At 41.3% G+C, this 19,626-nt stretch overlaps 1 protein-coding gene and 1 long non-coding RNA gene across 2 annotated transcripts in view; one reads left to right on the top strand and one right to left on the bottom strand.

The window, feature by feature from the left end:
* Positions 1-19,626, top strand: part of LOC116875832 — an 81,199-nt gene that overhangs the window by 51,763 nt on the left and 9,810 nt on the right. The window lies entirely within an intron of this gene.
* Positions 11,506-18,478, bottom strand: KRT39 (keratin 39). The gene is made up of 7 exons (XM_032871589.1): positions 18,023-18,478; positions 16,649-16,731; positions 15,860-16,016; positions 15,055-15,216; positions 14,820-14,945; positions 13,115-13,335; positions 11,506-11,758 (listed from the first exon to the last, which is right to left on the bottom strand). The coding sequence occupies exons 1-7, from the start codon at positions 18,476-18,478 to the stop codon at positions 11,506-11,508; spliced, it is 1,458 nt and encodes a 485-aa protein (XP_032727480.1).

Here is a 19,626-nt window from a genome sequence, read left to right on the forward strand (position 1 = left end):
TGTGCTCATATGAGCTTCATAATCTATAAGCTTCAGTGCACAGTTGAGGGTAGAGGGTAGTGATGGTTGTAAACACTCCATGTCTACCCTCAGCCATGATCCCACAGGTCTTGAGAGAGAGGAGACCAATGGGGTTGTCAGGAGGTCACAAGGGCTCAATAAAAAAGCCTTGCCTAACAGGTATACTTCTGTCCCTAGATGAACTCAGAAATAAACATTAATTGCAAGACTTTACATTTTATAGATACAGTCCATGCGAAGATTAGTCTACATTTATGCTGATGAATATTTTAGTTAACAGCTTCAAGTTCAGATTTTGCTTCTGCCATCTGCTGCCAACCCTCAGGCCTCAATTCCCACAAATGTGAACTGAGCTTAATACTCACTCTGATGGATAGGGGTTATTGTGGAGATTAAATTAAATAGTTCATGTACTGCACCTAAGAAGTGCTCAGTGGTACTTATTAAAATGCGTGTGTGTGTGTGTGTGTCTGTGTATGTGTGTGTGTGTGTGTGTGTGTGTGTCTGTGTTAGGATAGTCCATTCTGGTCAGATAAAATAAGGCTTCATCACTCTCTGTTCTGGCTTTAGACAGTTTCCTGGGGAGTTATATATTTTTTATAGAATGAGCTAAACTTAGACATTGTTTCAGTATCCTTGGTGTCTTTTAAATTCTCACTTTTCAATTAATTATATCCCAATTTCTTTGTTTGGTGTATTTTATTCTTACTCCTACTGTGTTATCTGTTTAGAGTTATTTGTATTTTAGGATGGACACTTTTTGCACTCCGAGGAAGTTACCAGAGCATTCTCTATCTTACATTGTGTTATGACAACTGGGGTTTAAGGTAGCATGAAGCGCAGTGAACCAGTTTTACAGTTCTTCCCTAGGAAGGCTTTAATTTGTCCTGCTTCCTTTGAGCAAGTGAAAGCCATTTCTGAACACCTTTTGTTAGATCTCACTTCCATTCTTTCTTTCCATCTCTGTCTCTCTTGTTTCTCTCATGGACCATGATTCTTCCTCTCCCCTTTGTTTTCTCCATTCTCTCCCAGAGAGGAGAGATCTGGAGAGTGGCGAGATTGGCTGGAGGGACGGGATCATTCCAGCTAGTTGCCCTTTTTCTTTAACCCTGAAATCATAACAGTCAATTAGGGAATTAATTCCTGCAAAATGTATGTGGGTTAAAAAAAAGAAGATGGACTTTTGCATGATGGTTTAAAGTGCAGGGTGTGAAGTCACACAGTCTGGGATTTGAATACTGTCTCTTGACACTAAGTATCCATGAGACTCTGGTAAGTTAAGAGTGTCTCTTGCCTGAGGCTCCTCAAAGATGAGTGGGTGTGTAGGAAATGCACATGAAGAACACTGAACACTTTGTTTGGCACATTGGAAGGACTCCGTAAATGTTAATTGTTGTTATTGTTGCTATAAAAAGGTGACCCCCAGAAGGTTATGGAGTATGTTTACATCTTTATGCTATGAGTTAAGGGATGAGCCTAAGTATACACTCTCTTTACATCACTTGTGTTCCCTGAGGCTTGAAGTGCAACATGGAACTTGGTTGGTTGGTAGACTTAAACACTCATGACTTTGTTACCATATACATCAAGCTGCAGTTTGGGTCTTAGTGCTTTATGGAGAGGAAATGACCTCTCTCTCTGGTTTTCTTTTGGTTTAGTTGTAGGAGAGTGTGACAGGCAGAATAATGTCCTCCCCCCACCCCCCAACATGTCTGTCTCCTAATAACTAGAACCTGTGAATATGTTATGGTATGTGGCAATGGGGAGTTAGTGTTGCAGACAGAGTTAAGGTTGCTAATAAGCTGGCCTAAAAATGGGGAGATTATCTTGAATGATTCAGGTGGGGCTGTGTCTTTAGAAGTAGAAGACAGAGGTAGAAGAATGTCCACATCTGGGAAGGAATATGGAAAAGGAAGAGTGGGAATGATGAGGTTGCTGGCTTCAAAGGTGGAAGGGGAGCCCAAGCCAAGGAATGTGGGAGGCTAAAAGAGGCAAGGAAACAGGTTCTTCTCCAGGACCTCCAGGAGGGAGCACAGTTCTGCCAACACCTTGTTTTAGCTCAGTGGGACCTGTGTCAGACTTCTGAAATAAGATAATAAATTTGTGTTATTTTGAGCCATTCAGTTTGTGCTAATTTGTTTCAGTGGCAATAGCAGATTAACATAGCAAGTGTATGTGTGTGTGAGACAGATACAAATAGAAACTCTTGTGATGGATTTTTGCTGAAGATTAAATTAAGGTACATAGAATAGTTTCCATGTCATTTGTAAAATGTACATTTTTGTAGGTATCATATGGATTTTTAATTGTTAGCAGAATAGTAGAGATAGTTGTAGAACTATTTAATAAACCACATTATCCAAATTACAGGCAGATTTTTAATTTTCAAGTTAATGTATATATCTCACAAAATTAAAGCATTTAAACTTTTAAACATTTAAACATTTACTGAAACATTTCAAAAATGATTTTTACTGAAAAGTGTAAAATTACAAAAACCAGGGGTTTTCTTGAAGAGCCAGGACATCCATGGGTACCATCATTAGGGTGGATGTGAATATTTGTTTTCAATTACACCCCAAGGCTATGTCCCACGCGATCTCCTCCTCTGGCCACAGCTCCTGAGCTCCTCTGTGGACCTTCCTCTCAGCAGAGCTACCTGAACCACAGGTTTGTTTATCAGTAATTGCTGTTTACTGCATGGGCTTCATATCATTAATATGAAGAGGCGGGGCTGTAACTGCGGTGCTAGACGTGATGCCTGCAATCAATTCCCACCAAGCATTCTGTTCTGTTTGTGTGAGCTGCAAATGGCCTCTTGTCTTAGCTCGCTGTGTGGCCACAAAAGCATACCTATCTTCCCCCTTCTTCCTTCTTATTTTGTCTGTGCCGCCCAGAATCTCCCCTGAATTTGCCAGTCATAGCATCTTCTATTTTTACTATCTAAACCCAGTACATTTGATTTCACTTCTTAGTGCTATCCCCCAATAATTTGTAGCCTACATTAAAAGGGATTCGGGGGGGGGGGATTTTTGACATCCTTTCCTGTTACCCCATATCCTGTTAATCTCAGGGTCACAACCAGAAAGTCCTCTACAGCTTCAGCAGCTCATGACTGATGTTGAAGCTACAGGTCATCTGTTGGAAACATGGCTGATGGCAGCTGTTGTTTCGACCTTGGGCCCACCATGACTATGGACAGGGTTAGAAATGAGATCTGTGCTTTCCTGATGCTTCTCCAAATCAAGACCTCTTGGTTTTATGTCTAGTATAGAGCTGTGCCATTCTGTGCCCATACTCAAACAGTAAACCTCACATGAACTCAACCACCTAACTCCTGTATTTGGAATAAGATGAGCTGGAAGTGCCATCTAGTTGGGCTGTCTGTTCTCTGAGAAAGGGCTTCACAGGGTGACACTCCCTCATGCAGTCCCTGTGGTCTGAGTCTCTTCTTAGGCTGGTGGGTTCGAAAGCTCCATTTTATTAGTGCACCAGAACCAAAGGGGTTCTCAGGAGCCCACTCACCTAATTCTTAGGTGCCAGGTGAATGAGCCAGAACACAAACTTAGTAATTTAACATTGAGAGATGAGCCGTTCTGCAACCAGGAAATTCCCATCTGTGTTGTATCGGGGTATTAGAGAAAACAGACAGTGATATGGAAGCTGGTTGGTAAACACGGAACCAGAAGAGAGATGTGGGGTCTTAAGGAACTTGGCCTGAGGAACTGCCCTTACTCTCCGTGCGCTCATGTGATTTGCATGCAGCGTCACTCCTTCCTGGACTGGGCTGGGTACAAACACTGTCGAGTTGCTTTTTGGGTTCACCTTCTTCAGCATTCCATGACAAACACATTTCCTTAACAATTTGTGTCTTTGATTGGGCTACAGCTAGATGGCCAAATCTGAGTGATTAGAACCAGGGCATGTACACCAGAGTACAGAAGCCATGAATTTGTTCAACTAGGCCATTACTCACTGTGTGGTGCTGAGCAACTTAGTTAACTTCTGTAAGCCTTTTCACTTATTAGTGAAGTGGGAATAATAATAGTGTGGTAATGTTATTGTGAGGATTGAGCAAGGTAATGCAGGCAAAGCACTTAGCACAGTGTCTGACGAGGAGCTTTCAACTTTTGGTTGACTGGAAGAAGCCTTACTTTCTACATGTTCACCACACAAGGCTCTGTGGCTTCTGCGTGGATCTCAGTGCTTTCATTACATGTTGATTGTTCCGTGTTAACTGGGACAGGTGTTTTGGAGGCTTCCTGCTGCTTTCTCCATTGAGCCCATAACCTGACTCCAGGGAACACTGGGGTCAGGAGAGACAGGCAGCAGAATCTGTTCTCGGAGAAGGGCCACCAGTCCTATCTGGGCTGCCCTGTCACGTCTAATCTTCACAAAAGCGATCCTGTTTATAGGACTGGCTTCATATTGTTCTCTCTTCTCCTCCTGGGCCATCTTCTTCCTGTTGGCTGCCAAAGAGTATGAAGGTTGATATATTATGGGAGGTCCTTTCCAGCTGAGATCCATAACATTCCAGAAAATTGAAGAGTTGGGCCTGCATGTGGTAATCATTTCCCTAGGTAAATGTATGTAAAAACATCTTAAATAGATATAATTTTTACCTTAAAAATAGTAAAAAAAAAAAAAAAAAGAAAAAGAAAGGAAGGTTCCAGGCTTAATCTGGTGCTCTCATTAAGTTATTGGGATGACTTGGCTTGACAGCATCACTTGTCAGCTCCAGTGAAATACTTCCTTAGCTTGAGTGTGACTGTTTGGCAGTGGAATGTGTCTCAGAGCAACAGTGAAATCATACTCATGGTGTTACTGGGTGCCAGGCATGCCTAAGAGCTTTGCATGCATTCATTAATGTGATCCTCTCAACCCGATGAAGCCCCATTTTAAAGACGAGGAAGTGGAGATACAGAGGTTCAGTAACTTGCCCAAGATCTCACAGTAGGTGGCAGGGCTGAGAATCAGACCCCTGGTCTGGCTTCATGAATCTGTTCTAAATCAACATGTGATTGTGTTTCTTGGCCTCAAGTGGCCAATGTTTTCTTCTGGCCCTTTCTTCCCTCCCTCCCTCTTTCTTTCTTTTTCCTTTTTCTTTTCTTTTCTTTCTTTCAGATTTTATTTGACAGAGAGAGACACAGTGAGAGAGGGACTACAAGTGGGGGAGTGGGAGAGGGAGAAGCGGGCTTCCCACTGAGCAGGGAGCCTGCGGTGAGGCTCTATACCAGGCCCCCTGATCATGACCTGAGCCAAAGGCAGATGCTTAATGACTTAGCTACCTAGGCGCCCTCTTCTGGCTCTTTCTAATGCCTTGGTAGGCACAACTTGTTCTAAATTTTCACCTTAGTCTCCTTTTCTCCCTTAAGTTACAGTGTTCTCTTAAATGGGATATGATTTTTACTTGCCTTTCACTGTGAGACTTTTCTCTGCACCCACAAAATCTATGCTGGGGGCAGGGAGGTGGTCTCTCGGAGAGTGGCAGTGATGGAGGAGGGCACAGTTATGTTTTTCTGATTGGTTAGTGGCAAATGAGCTAACAAATATGAAAGAGAAGACCTTTCTATCCTTACATACAAGTTTGGGATAGGCAGTTCTCTGTAACCAGCAATATGGATTTGGAGAAACTCAGCCGAAAATGTGGTCTCTCTAGGTCTTCTGGTAGAGTTGTGTTGCTTCTCTAAGAGTCACAGATATCAAGTAGGTACATACTCTCAAGTAACTCTCAAGCACTTGCTGGGCCCATTGGGCCACCACAATGAGCTATAAAGCTCATTTTTTTCTTTATAGAAAGACCCAAAGAAAGGAGCCACAAACCTGCTTCCTTTCTAGGAAATAGTAAGATAAACTTCAATCTCAGGTGTTTTTCTTCAGGAACCACCAATATGTCCACTCCGATTTTTATGTTGTTCCAGATGGACAGGGAGGAGAGAGCAGAGGGGAGGGGTGGGAACAGAAGAACGTATGTTCAGAAACTTTGCTACTGGTGACACCTGAACTGGAATACTTAGAAACATCATATAGAAACAGCATATTACATATTTTCCTATGTGCATATACGTGGTAGCCTGTGGTTTAAAAGCATCACATAAGAAAACCCTCCAAGTATAATGCTCAACCTGAAATGACCATTTGACTACATAAACCTTTCTAGTGTTGCCAAATAGGGTTGGTTGTTCACATTTGAACTGGGTGTGTGGGTTGTTCTCATGAAGCTTGTGAATCATTCATGAACACACCAGAGATTTCCAGCTATCCAACCAGCCAAAGGATTCATTTCCTATAAAGGCATTGATTACAGTGTTGAAACCGTGCATTCCAGGCTTGCTTGCATTGATACTAAGCAGGGCATTGTGTCATGGGTGCTGGTTGCCTCAGCCTACAAATTCTTCCTAGCGTGGATGGTGTTCTTCCCTTCTCTTCTGGGACACATTCTGTTTCTCCTGAATTTTCATCTCTTTTCCCCCCTTCTTATCTGGAGAGGGCACTTGCTTTAAAAATGATTTTTATTATCCGAACTTGTATTTTAAGTCAAAATGGACAGACTTAGTATAGATTTACTTAGGCAACAAGTAAGATACTTTTCTCCATCATTTGAAAAATGGAAATTATGGGCATTAATAAGAAGAACATATAATCATTAGCTTCTAAAGAACTTAAATATCTTATTAATAGCATCTAATTGCCTTTTTAAAAAGACATCAGAGAAAGAAGGAACTGAAGGGTGTTATCTCTAGTGTTATTTCCTATTTACACAGAAGGCAGGACACAATAAGGCGAGTAACATTAGGGATTGTAAGAGAAGTTGAAGATATTAGATCAGAAAAATCTCTGGGCCTAAAGCAGAGAAGTCAAATGATGCCCCTAAGAACTAGAATGGAAGGTCACTGCCTGCTGGTCCAAGGTTGTTTTCTATCAACCCAAGTTTCAGCACTATCTACTTCAGATGTGGGGAATGAGAAGTAGAAGAAAGAGCACTGGGTTCTTTCACTGACTGTGTAGTCATGGACCAATCCCCTTTCTCTCTGGGCCACCGTTTCTCCACCTCTGATATGGAAAAAGCTATTAGATGCCATCAAAAATCTTTCTAATTTTCAGAGAGTTATAGGCACTCCCATGTTCATTGAGGCATTATTCACAATAGCCAAGAGGTGGAAACAATCTAAATGGATTGTGGATGATGAATGGATAAAAAAGAATGTGATATATATATATCTATATCTATCTATCTATATATATATATATACGCACACACATACACATGTAATGGAATATTATTCAGAATGTAAGAAGAAGGACATCTTGCAGTAAGTGACAACATAAATGAAGCTTGAAGACATTATAGTAGTGAAATAAGTCAGTCACAGAAAAACAAATAATGCATAATTCCATTTATATGAGATATGATATGATTCCATTTACATGGTACATGAGATATATCTAAAATAATCAACTCATAGAAGCAAAATATAGAAGGGTAGTTGCCATGGAAGGAGGTTGCTTGGGGGGAGGGTAAAGGGAAAGTTGCTAATCAAAGGGTAAAAAAATAAAATAAAATAAAATAAAATAGTTCTAGAGATCTTCTGGACACCATTGTGTATATAGCTAACCATACTTTATTGTTCACTTAATTATCTGTTAAAAGACTAGATCTCATGTTAAGCATTCTTACCACAGTTAAAAAGTTAAAGTTAGGGGTGCCTGGGTGGCTCAGTGGGTTAAGCCTCTGCCTTTGGCTCAGGTCATGATCTCAGGGTCCTGGGATCGAGCCCTGCATTGGGCTCTCTGCTCGGCGGGCAGCCTGTTTCCCCCTCTCTCTGCCTGCTTCTCTGCCTACTTGTGATCTCTGTCTGTCAAATAAATAAATAAAAAAACTTAAAAAAAGTTAAAGTTAAAAATAAAAAAGTTTAAATTTAAAAGTTAAAAGTTTTAAAAGTTAAAAAACAAAGTTAAAAAATAAATCTCAGTCTATGAATTTATAGATAAAAAGACTATATAGACTATTTATAGACTATTTAAGACTATTTATAGACTAATGCTAATACCGTAGACTCGTTGGATGGTCTCTCACTAGAAGCAGAGACAAGCAAGCTAGAAAATAGTTCTTTGAAGAGTTGAAAAAAATAATCTCTTGCTACTGTGAATTCTTTCCATTCTTGGAGACTGATTACAGAATGTATCTGGTGCTATTTTAACCCTATTAAGGACATCAAAGTACTTAACATTCAATCTTATTATTTTGTGACACTGGGTAATAGTCACACAATACTCAGTATTCACACAATATTGTGTGATAGTCATTGAACCACTCTATCCATTAGTTCCTCTATCTATTAAATGGAAATATTAGGGATAGCTCCTTCATGGTAGTAAGGATTAAATGAATTAGTTATTAAATGAGTTACTTACTAGCTTTTTAATTAACCCTACTTCATAAATAGGTCGATGGATATGTAGGGGAGGAATTGTCTGCAAGCATGGTCATCTATCAAGCTAGTGTCAAAACCTAAAAGATAATTCCAGATCTTTAAAGCAAAAGGCATTTGTCGGTTAGCAAGCAGTGGATTTTATAATTCAGCACGCATGCTTCAAGTGAGAATCTTTTAAAATTTGGATGCGTAGGTCCCACACCTGGAGATGCTGATGCAGGATGTCTAGAGTACGGCCAAAGAATCTAAATTTTATAGGTTTCTCGGGATTTTGGATATAAGTGGTTTCTGAGTCAACTAGAGAAATCCTGGTGGCAAGTAATGTAATGGGTTACCACTGACTAAACTCTTGAGGAAAAATTTTCAGGCCACTTCTTCTAAGCATGAATTGGTGGAGTTGATCATAGAGGATGAGGATGGAGAGGTTGTGAGCCATCTATAGGGACTGGGGGGGCAGTTAATGGTTGAGAGACAAAGGGGAAGAGGGAAGCATGGTTACCCCTGCATTTGGAAGTGTTTAAACCAGTTGTCATATATTACGGTAAGGTCAACATGAAAAAAGACAAAATCTAGAAAAAATATATCCTTAAACCTCCTTTGTTGGGAAATATAATTGCAGACCACCAAATGGGTTTTGATACTCTTTCCTGCTCTGAGACAGGTTCTACCAATCAAAAGGCCATATTGCTCTTGGAGTCAATCCTTCTTAAGATTATGTCTTACTAGGACTTTATAGACTTCCAGAGAAAGGAACCTGGCATTATATTGCCTTACAGGACTGGGATTCACAGTCTTTTTGGTTTCAAATATCTATAATTCAGCCTAGTATGTATGAGTGTGAGTTTGGCACATGGGATGGGATATCCTTGCATGGAGTGGGAGGAAAAGATCCTATTTTGGGAATAAATTGAGAATGGCATTGCCATATCAACCCAAGGTTAGCCTGAATCCATCCAGGTTCCTAAACCCTGAATCCTGTTGGAATCAAAACTCAGAGCAGACTGAGCAACTCTGGCTTCTCACCAACTGGTTTCTCAGTTAGTGTTGATAGTACATATGGGGTCCACTGGGGACCATCACTGAACCAGACACAAAGGAAAAAGTTTGTGAAATGACAAATGCCTGGTTCCAATTAGGGGACAAACCTCTCTTCTGCCTGGCCTTATACAGCTTACACAACCCTTTTAGTGTTATTATTCCATTTAATCCCTCCAGTGTGTCAGGACCTACATTGTTATGTTCCTTTTACTCAAGGTCATACACACAGACTGGGATGAGACTTTCTCCTAGGGCTTCTGAGGCAACCCCCTGCTCTTCCCACATTTCCATCCTTCAGTCTGAGATAGTACGCTGTGAAGTGCTACCAGGGGTAATCTGGGCATTCAGATGGGAAAGAAGTTATTGGGAGGAAGGAGATCACTTTGAGAGTTTTCCATTCCTCTTGCTCAGTATAAGTTGCTACTTGTATGGAGGAAGTGGTTGCTGAGCTCTGAGTTAAATGATGCTTCTGTTTTTGCTGTGGGCACTAGCTATCAGCTGATATCTGATATAGACCTGAAGATTCAGAAATGCTTTACTGAGTAGAATTGCAGGCTTGATGACAGGAAGATCTTGTTCTGTTCTTTTTTCACCCTCAAAGCCGGGCACTATTAAAACTCCCCAAATCATGAGTGGATAACTACATTTATGGAGAAAGAATTTTGACATGGGATAATAACACAGTTAAGTCCAGGGCTGTAGTTAAAGGCAAAGCTTATGTAAAAATAACACTTGCATCATGCTCTTCAGTGTACCAAGTACATGACATAAACAATTTCATTTGATCTGCACAGCAAACCTGTCAAGTAGCTATGGTTCTCTTAACAAATAAGGAAATTAAGTTTGATAAAGGCTAAAGGTTTTGCCCAGGGTCCCAAGAGACTAGTTTAGGACTTCAGGTCTTTTGACTCCACATTCTGTATTTGATTTGTAATTATTTATGAAAACTTCTGGAAATGTCAAATACTTTGTAGGGATTGACTGAAATCCTCTGTGACCCTACTTATGAGAAGCTCTGATAATGGCTGGTACATACATGGTATCTTCTCACTTGAGACTGTCTCATGCTCTGAAGCAGCAATTACTCAATGATTACTTTCCTGCAAAGTTTATGGAATCAAGTCCATTTCTCTGTGATGGATAAATTGAAGGAGGAAGCTAAGCTATGTTTTCATGGTCATCAGTCCCAGGGAGATGGAGGAACAGGATTATGGCGTGAGAGTTCCAGCTCCATGTTCCTTGTTAAACAGTCAGAAACAATTCTCATTCCCTATAGAGTGGAAAGAGAAATAGCAAACATTTAATAAAAGGATCCATAGTATTCCTTCAAAATGCTCTAGATTCACTCCCCACAGCCCTTCCTGACTCCTGATGAAAATATTTGGAGAACCCAATGGTTACAAAGTTTTGGAGAACACAGACATCTTCAAAAATGCCTTGGGGAATATAAAGTATGTGCGTATGGTTAACAGACAGCCCAGTTCAACAGGAGTCAGACTCACAACTATTAAAGGAAAAACAACATTAAAGATCTTTCCCCCTATTCATGCTATTCCTATATAGGCTTCTTTCTACAGCCAAGGAAGGATTTTAGGAGGGAAGGTCGCAGCTTTTCACCTCATGTACCATGGCCAAAACCAATCTTAGAACTTGTCTGACTGGATCTAGTGAGCAATATACATAAACAAGATCTGAGTAAACAAGAGAGAAACCTGCCTATCACCTGTGGAGTCAAGTAATGTAGGGCACCTTCCCAGGCACTTATAAATCAGTGCCCGTCTCTCAGAGAAATGGGTGATGTGCTTCCCGAGAAATGTCATTTGTTATCCTGTTGATAGTGACAACTTAGGGAAGGATCAGAATGCAAGGTATTCTATCTAGCAATGTAGACCCACTGTGGTAGTAAGAAACTAGGTACCTTAAGGGGCTGGGGACTTTTTAAGCCTTTCTGGTAGGAGCAAGTATTGGCCTTTCTTTCATGAATGAGGGTCATTTTCATCACCTTGGGATGTTAGACTCTGACAGTTCTGATGATGAAGCAAGGCTGCACATGCTCGTGAGAAGAAATGATTTTGCCATCCTGAATCTCCTGAGTGATGGTGCAGATTTTAACCAGTATTCGGGGCAGGCATCTGTAGGCACAGCAGGGCCCATGTGTCCAGTGGGAAGCTGAGGATGATGCATTGTCAACTGAGGCTGTGCATTCCATGGCACTGGCCTTACTGGAAGGCTCACATTTGGTGGCGCATGGGCTACAGGGAAGCCTAGAAAAAACAGAATTTTACCTGTGACTGAGGGAAGGTAACAATGGTGATGGAGTGGTGTCAACATGGGCCACTCAAAACAAGGACTCCCAAAAGCTTATTCATTCATTTTGTCCTATCATTAGTGAAAGAAGAAGAATGAAAGCAGATCCATGGGAAAGCAGCATCCTTGGTTTGGAAGCGTTAGATTACGTAAGCTGCCATTATGCACAATGCCACTGCCTTGTGGAAGAACACCATGCCAGGAGTTAACGACCAGGGTGCAGCCCAGCTCTGTCGTTTACCAGCTGGTGACCTCAAATAAGTCAGTGAAGCCTCCCGAGCTTTAGTTCTTCATCTCCAGGCTGGGTATAATGGGAACTAAATTTACAGGGTCAGTAGTGATACGGGACAAGCTGAGGGGCTTATTATCTGAGGACAAGAAGTTATTTTTCTTATCAGAGAGTCACAATACTACTGGTGGCCTGAGCCCCATCTATGGAAGAGTGCTCAGTCTTTATCAAGAAGCTTTAAAGTGCCTTTTGATGTATTTAAATGAAACTTTACGGAATTGGAGTTGGAAGCAGTTAACAGAGCTCTTTATAGAAAGCATCATCTTTCTTTGATGATTCAAGGCACTTTGGTGCCTTGTAGCTCCTCATAGGGACTAGCTATGGTTAACCTTATGCTAGTATAATGTGGCAGTTAAAATTTGCAAGTTAAAAGAATGCTGGGAACAAAATTCAGTGGTTATTTTGGGGAAGAAGGTCTCTGTAACAATTTTAACAGAGTCCGCACCCACCTGGGGGCGTTCGTTTGGAAGGAGCTGCTTCCTCTGAAGAGGTTGTGCTCTATCTAGGTCAGTTCCTTATGAGTTGGTTGGCTTCTTATTGAAAAACCTTACAATTTCTACTTTAAAAAAAAGATGCTAAAATACATATCTACATGCTGCTGTTGGCATCAAGGACGAGTGGCTGGACAGGGATGGGCATTTCAGCCTGAGCAGAATGTTCTGCCAAATGGAACAGGGTCATCCTATTCAATCTCATGAAAGTTCATCTCAGTAGGGGAAAATCTATAAGTGGCCAGGAATATTTGAATATTTGGGAAAACCATTTTTTCCCTTGTACTTAAAAAAAACTCAACATATAAGCAATTAACCTGGCACACTGGCTCTTCAGAATGACTCAGCTCAGCTAAGGCCTCAAGTTTGGACCAGGTTACAATTGTAGAACTCCGAACAGCACAGCTTGAGACCATGTATCGCAAGTTCCCGTCACTGGCAAGAAGATCAAAGCTCACGCCCCCTGTTGCCAGTGGCAGTAACACATGTAGGTGAGCATATTTTCTAGTAGGAGCTGTTTTTATTTTACTTACTTGACATCCAAACTCTCCAGAAGGCTGTGGTATGTGGCAATCTCACACTCCAGCCGGGACTTGACATCCAGCAGAATCTCATATTCTTGGTTCTGTCTCTCCAGGGCACACCGGATGTCTGCCAGCTGAGCCTCCACATTATCGATCAGACACTGGATCTGGGCCAGTAAGGCTGTATATCGGGCCTCTGTCTCCACCAGGATGCATTCCTGGGAATCTCTCTACCACGGAGGAGGAAAGTAGAATTTATAATGATGACTCGTTGGAGCCTAGGTCACTTGTAAACTGCATCATTTTAAACAATAGCTTCTTTGGGACAGGTACTAATGAATCTCCAACCCTCTTATTACTTCCTAACCAAATAAATCTAAAACCAAAATTATCAACTATGCTAAAGCTCACTTCCCTTTATACTCTTAACTTATTTTTGCCCTCTTTTAAGTATTTACTTCTTTCTTAATCACCTGATAATATCCTACCACACTCTCCTACCTGTGAAACAAAAAAATATTCCAACTTATTTTACACCTGGGCTATAAGAACCTGTTACTATGGCACCTCATTCTATGAATATTTATACCTTAAAGAAGTTAGCAGCATCTAATGCAGCATATCTAAAACATGAGAATTGAAACTTTGATGATTAAAGTTCTTTTCTGCTCCGTCATTCTGTAAGTCTACAGACAATGGAATTTTAGGTTTGAATAACCTATCATTTGCATGGTTTTCCCAATTTTTAGAGAGGAGAAAACTGAGGTTCAAGGGGTTAAGTGGGTTGCCCATGGTCACATGATTAGCTGATGACAAAACCAGCTTTGGGGCAGGCTCTTCCAAGTACCCTTCACATCAGAGCCATTTAAATAACTCCTTACGGGGTGCCTGGTTGGCTCAGTGGGCTAAGCCTCTGGCTCAGGTCATGATCTCAGGGTCCTGGGATCGAGTCCTGCATCAGGCTCTCTGCTCAGTGGGAATCCTGCTTCCCCCTCTCTCTCTGCCTGCCTACTTGTGATCTCTCTCTCTGTCAACTAACTAACTAACTAACTAACTAACTAACTACTTACTTCAGAGAGGCAGTACAGTGAAGCAGAAGTGGTTCCAGCTTTGGAACCTGAATTCCGGCTCAGACTCATTTCTTTTGTGACTTTTAACAAGTTACTTAATGCCTCAGGATCTCAGTGTCTCCATCTCTATAAAATAGGCAAGATGGAACTCACCAGGGATTTGGCGTGGGAAAATCACTTTAGCTGCCTGAGTCTCAACTGTAAAATTGGCTCAATAATTATGCTACCTCCTTTATAAGATTATTTTATAAATTTGATAGTTTATAAAAATGTTTTGCATGTAATAAAATGCCCTCTTAATGTTTCCCAAAGTGTATTCCATAGATCATTATTGCCATGAGAGGATCTTAAAAAAGGGGGTCCAGAGCCAAATAAGTTTGGAAAGCTGAATACCATATATCTCCTTCTGGGAGAGCCATAGAGCATATTAGCTTATTAAAGGCCTGCAGGAAGGTACCCTGTTGAACCTGTGCTTACTCCAGCATTTCCCAGGCTTTTTTGACCACAGGCCCTTTTTTTGGCCATAGGCCCTTTAGCAAACAGAGGAAATTCTGAGGGACACAATTTGAGAAACATTGCGACATGCAGGTGTCTGGGGCTATTGCCATCACCGCTGTGTTAGGCTTGGTCAGCTTGCTGGGTACCATTCGGTGTTGGGCCTGCAGTTCAATCTCCAGAGCATTCACAGTGCGTCTCAGTCCAGTGACCTCCTTCAGGCAGCACTGCTGCTGTTCAGAGCTGGTCACCACCTGCTGGTTCAGCCCCTCCATCTGAAACACAAAGACCATGACTATTATGAAGGAAAACATGACTTTGATTAACGGGCACCTGGAAATGCAATGTCAACTTTTTGGTTTTGGCTTTTCTATCCTCCCCCACCTGCGTGTTGAACCATTGTTCCACTTCTCTGCGGTTTGTCTCCATGATGGACTCATACTGACATCTCATTTCTTGTAGAACCTGGTTTAGATCAACAGAAGGAGCAGCGGTCACTTCAATGTTGAGTCTGTCCCCAAGCTGGCTCTGTAAGGAATTTATTTCCTATGGAAAGAAAAAGAATGGGAGGTCATTTGGTGAACAGATGACACCCTTGTGTTCTCGTTTGTCTAATAGCAATGATTTAGCTTAATTGTATCTGAAATATAGCTCACAATAAAGACATAGATGATTTATAAGTGCTATTGAGATGCTATAAAATGACTTCAGGCTAGTTCAGATATGACTCTGTGTTCAAATATGTAGAACATTAAAAGGAATCAATCAGCAAGATCAGAGTCTTAAAGAATTTAGATCATTTCCAGCGATGGGTAATTGTGAAGCAGCAGAGAGGTAGAATTTATAATAAGAGACCATAGCCTCTATGACGCCAATATGGGCTTTTACTAATACAGACTTATAGCAATAGTGGCAGAAGTCTGTGTAGGGATCCTACAAACAGAGAGGAAAGCTGTGATGACAGGAAAAGTGTGCTTCCTTCTCCTGGAAAAGCAGGAAGGGCAATGGAGGCCTCAGATACTGTGTTATAGGTGATGGATTCCCATGGTAGTAGCGGTAGGTACTGTCGGGGTTGAAAAGCAGAGTAGTATCTACTTTTTGGAGACACCTATTGCCCAGTTCAAGTCAAAGGAATTGCTGCTATTTTTAGAGGCTTAGCTTGTAATGACTCTCTTGGTTTTTCTCTAACCTCTCCATGGTTGTTTTTGAGGCAGAGGAGCTCCTCCTTCAGAGACTGGACTTGCGCCTCCAGGTCGGCCTGGGCCAGGGTCAGTGCATTGAGGATCTGCTGTAGGCCTTTGGCATCGGCCTCCACCAGCTGGCGTATGGACATCTCAGCTTCATACCTTTAAAAATGAGACACAAAAAGAAAGGCATTAAAATCAGATAGTGTAAATCAAGCCAAGCAGAACTCTCCTTCCACATTTTCCTTTGGGCCTTTCATTTAGTATATTTCTGTGTCAGTTTTATTCTCGTTAGAGGTGAGACCACTTGATAAACATCGCCACGTAATTATTATTCCTTAATCAGTTTGCTGGGATGAGGCCATATTGCTGTTCTTTGAGATAGGGAAATTTATCCTCTTTCTCCTGCTCCAAGAGGCAATGCAGTCGACGGAGAAAGAGCAGTGGATGAGGAGTGAGAAAACTTGGAGGCATGTTTTAGCTATTTCTTGTCCTAGCTGTATGTCTTTGGATGTGACAGACCCCCCCACCTCAAACCACAGTTTTCTCGACTTAAACAAGGCAACTATTTATTAACCCATTTTCCTGAATTACTGTACAGGTGATCAGATGGGTTCATATGTTAGAATCTCCAAGTACTGTTTCCATTTATCGAATGTGAAGGTTTTCCCTGGGCTCGTGCTGGTATGGTGTGGAGCAGGAGGTTTAGCAGATTTGGGGATAATCTTCTCAGGAGTGTATAGAGTCAGAGGCGGGTGAATTCTGTCACGAATGACAGTGCTGGGTGGGCTTACTTGGCTCTCATGTCATCAGCAGCCAGTTTGGTGTTGTCAATTTGTGAGACCAGTCTGGAATTCTCAGCCTTGGTGCACAAGATCTAGAATTAAGAAATTGTACACACAAATGAGACAAACACCAGGATCTCCTTCTTTAAAAACCAATGGCTTGTGTGTATTGCAATTAACAGTGGGTGGGGTGGGGGTTAGGCTTTTCATAGCTATGCTTAGGAAGTTTGGGAAGCTTTGGAAAGTCTGAATTTTTCTTTTTTTTTAAGATTTTATTTATTTGACAGAGACACACAGAGAGAGGGAACACAGCACGGGGAGTGGGAGAAGGAGAAGCAGGCTTGCCGCAGAGTGGGAAGCCTGATGCGGGGCTCGATCCCAGGATGCTGGGATCAGGACCTGAGCTGAAAGCCGACACTTAACGACTAAGTCACCTAGGCACCCCAGGAAAGTCTGAGTTTTTGTTATTTTCCTAAGAAATCAACAAAGCCTACACCAATAAAAACTTCTGTATATGTTTTACCATTAAATTATAAAATCTGGGGTACTTGGGTGGCTCAGTGGGCTAAAACCTCTGCCTTTGGCTCAGGTCATGATCTCAGGGTCCTGGGATTGAGCCCCTCATTGGGGGGGGTCTCTGCTCAGCAGGGAGCCTGCTTCCCCGCCCCCCCCGCCTCCCTCTCTGCATACCTGTGATTTATGTCTAATAAATAAATAAAATCTTTAAAAAAATAAAATATAATATAAAATCTGCCCTCAATTTGCATCCTCTGGAATGTAACCACCATGAGGGCAAGGACTTTTTAGTACACGAATATTTTCCCAGAGCCTGGAGTAATGTCTGGTGTGTTGGTGGTGGTGTTCGGTAAACACTTGTTGAAGAAATAAAATGGAATAAATCTGGCATGTGTAGTAACAGCAACACGTTGCTCTGATTAGGAGATAGGCTTGGTATTGGAAGAAACCACTGAAATAATTTGGAGATAATGAAATGAGCATAAAAGGGGGAAACAGTGGTGATGGTAGCAAAATGAATAAAACATATAATAATTCCTAAACTATTGGGAACTTATTAAAACACAATGCCCTTTCTCAGATCCCTGTTTTCTTATTTTTGCTAAAGAAATGACAGCAATAGGTTGTTGAGACATTTTGACACATGTTGACACACTTCTGACACAGCAGAATGTATCTCTGGAAGACGAACAAATATAAAACTCTGAATATTGCCTCTGGATGACAATTCCATTCAAGAGATTCTCTTATTCTACAAAATATTTTTTCCAACATAAGATGAACTAAAAATATTAAGGGTTAGCAAATGGCTATTGCTTGGAGAGTGTCATGACACAATCCAACTATACACATTCCTAAGAATCTTACCTTCCTCTGGAGCTCCTCTATGGTAGCATAGTAAGACACGTAGTCAGGACATACAACACAGAGCTCTTTGTTACACTCCTCCTGGATTTTGCACTCCAGTTCAGCATTCTCTTGTTCCAAGATTCGCACCTTCTCAAGGTAGTTAGCAAGGCGCTCATTCAAGATTTGCATGGTCTCTTTCTCATGGCTGTTGATGCCTTCACCACACCAGCCACAGTCATCCAGAAGGGGACAGGCATTGAAGTTGCTTATTAAGCAGATGGGTGTGAAATAAAAGCAAGGAGTGGATCTGGCAGTCCTTGGAACATGGCCAGCTTGTTGGCAGCTGTTGGCTTTAAGACCATCATGTTGGCAACTGGCGTTAGAAGAAATGGTCCGAAAATGTGTAATCCTAGAGCAGTTTTGGTGTGGCGTTGAACAAGAAATCATTGTTGTTGTACAACCATTGGTTTCCATCGTGTGTACCCAGTTTTGGTTTATTTTAGTCCGTGGTCCGGATGGAAAGCTCAAGCAACCTCGACTGTGTCTGATTTCCAAGCTTCTCGGCTATTTCCTCTTTGAAGTGCTTATATAGCCTTTGCTCTAGGTGGGGTCACAGCTGACAGGATGTTTTCCTTTCTAATGTTTATATCAAATCCCACAGGAACATCTCATTAGTCTGCTTTTTACTTGCCTGAGAAGAGTTACTTGTCTCATAAAAATGTGCATCGAGGCTGTTACTAAGTTATGACCCATCACAACTACTGCTTGTCATTGGATCCAGAGCTTCACATGAAGTCTTCAAAAGGAACTGTCGTCACAGTTCTAACAGCATCCATTATTAAGTAGGTGTGAGTATATTAAGTTCATTAAATCCTTATTGACCTCTCCACCTGGCATTAAGCTTGAATCGGGAATGAGTTCATCCTTCTTTTCCTTTCTTCTCTAGGAAAGGGAATCTATTAATATCTAATAATTATTGGAGAACTCAGAAATCAGTGTTTTATTTTGTTCTGCCCCACTGATTTTCCCATTTTCATTGTTCAGACATTGTGAGTATGGGTTAAATTGTTAGTTTTAAATAAGACACTTCTTAAAGGTCATTGTTAGATTCCTGTTTCAGTTTTCCAGGTAGGGTTTGATTGCTAACAAGAAATTTCTTGGAAATTTTATGACATTTTATGACATTTCTAGCACTCAGTGTTTGCTTGTGGAATTATGTTAGCTAAAAATTTATCATGGTGTTGACTTATATTTGCTATTTAAACATGATCAGTTGAATGGCATGTGTTTTCTTTCTCAGGAATACTTTCTCAGCATTTTCTGAAGAAAGTTATTTGTTCCTGATCCTTTATGGAGGCTCTAGGAGAGAATAATTTCCCTGACTTTTCCAGCTTCTAGAGGCTGCCCATGCTCCTTAGCTCGTGGCCCCTTCCATCTTCAAAGCCAGCATGTGGCAGATCTTTTTCACATGGCATGACTCTGACACTGACTCTTCTGCTTCCCTCTTCCATACTTAAGGACCTTGTGATTATATTGGGCCCATGCATATCATCTAGGATAATCTTCCTATTTTAATGTCAGCTGATTAGTAGCCTTCCCCTTTGTCATGTAGCCTAACATAT

Source organism: Lontra canadensis, unplaced genomic scaffold (genome assembly GCF_010015895.1).
Source record: "Lontra canadensis isolate GAN:19392208 unplaced genomic scaffold, GSC_riverotter_1.0 scaffold43, whole genome shotgun sequence".
NCBI classification, from domain to species: Eukaryota; Metazoa; Chordata; class Mammalia; order Carnivora; family Mustelidae; genus Lontra; species Lontra canadensis.

Bases quoted from the DNA above. Each gene is read 5' to 3' on its own strand.
- KRT39 (XM_032871589.1), bottom strand. From the start codon at position 18,478: ATGGAAACCAATGGTTGTACAACAACAATGATTTCTTGTTCAACGCCA. The intron at 16,732-18,022 runs GTAAGATTCTTA...TCTTAATTCTAG, and splicing joins TAGAGGAGCTCCAGAGGAAG to ATCTTGTGCACCAAGGCTGA. The intron at 15,217-15,859 runs GTTAGAGAAAAA...TTCTTTCCATAG, and splicing joins TCAAAAACAACCATGGAGAG to GAAATAAATTCCTTACAGAG.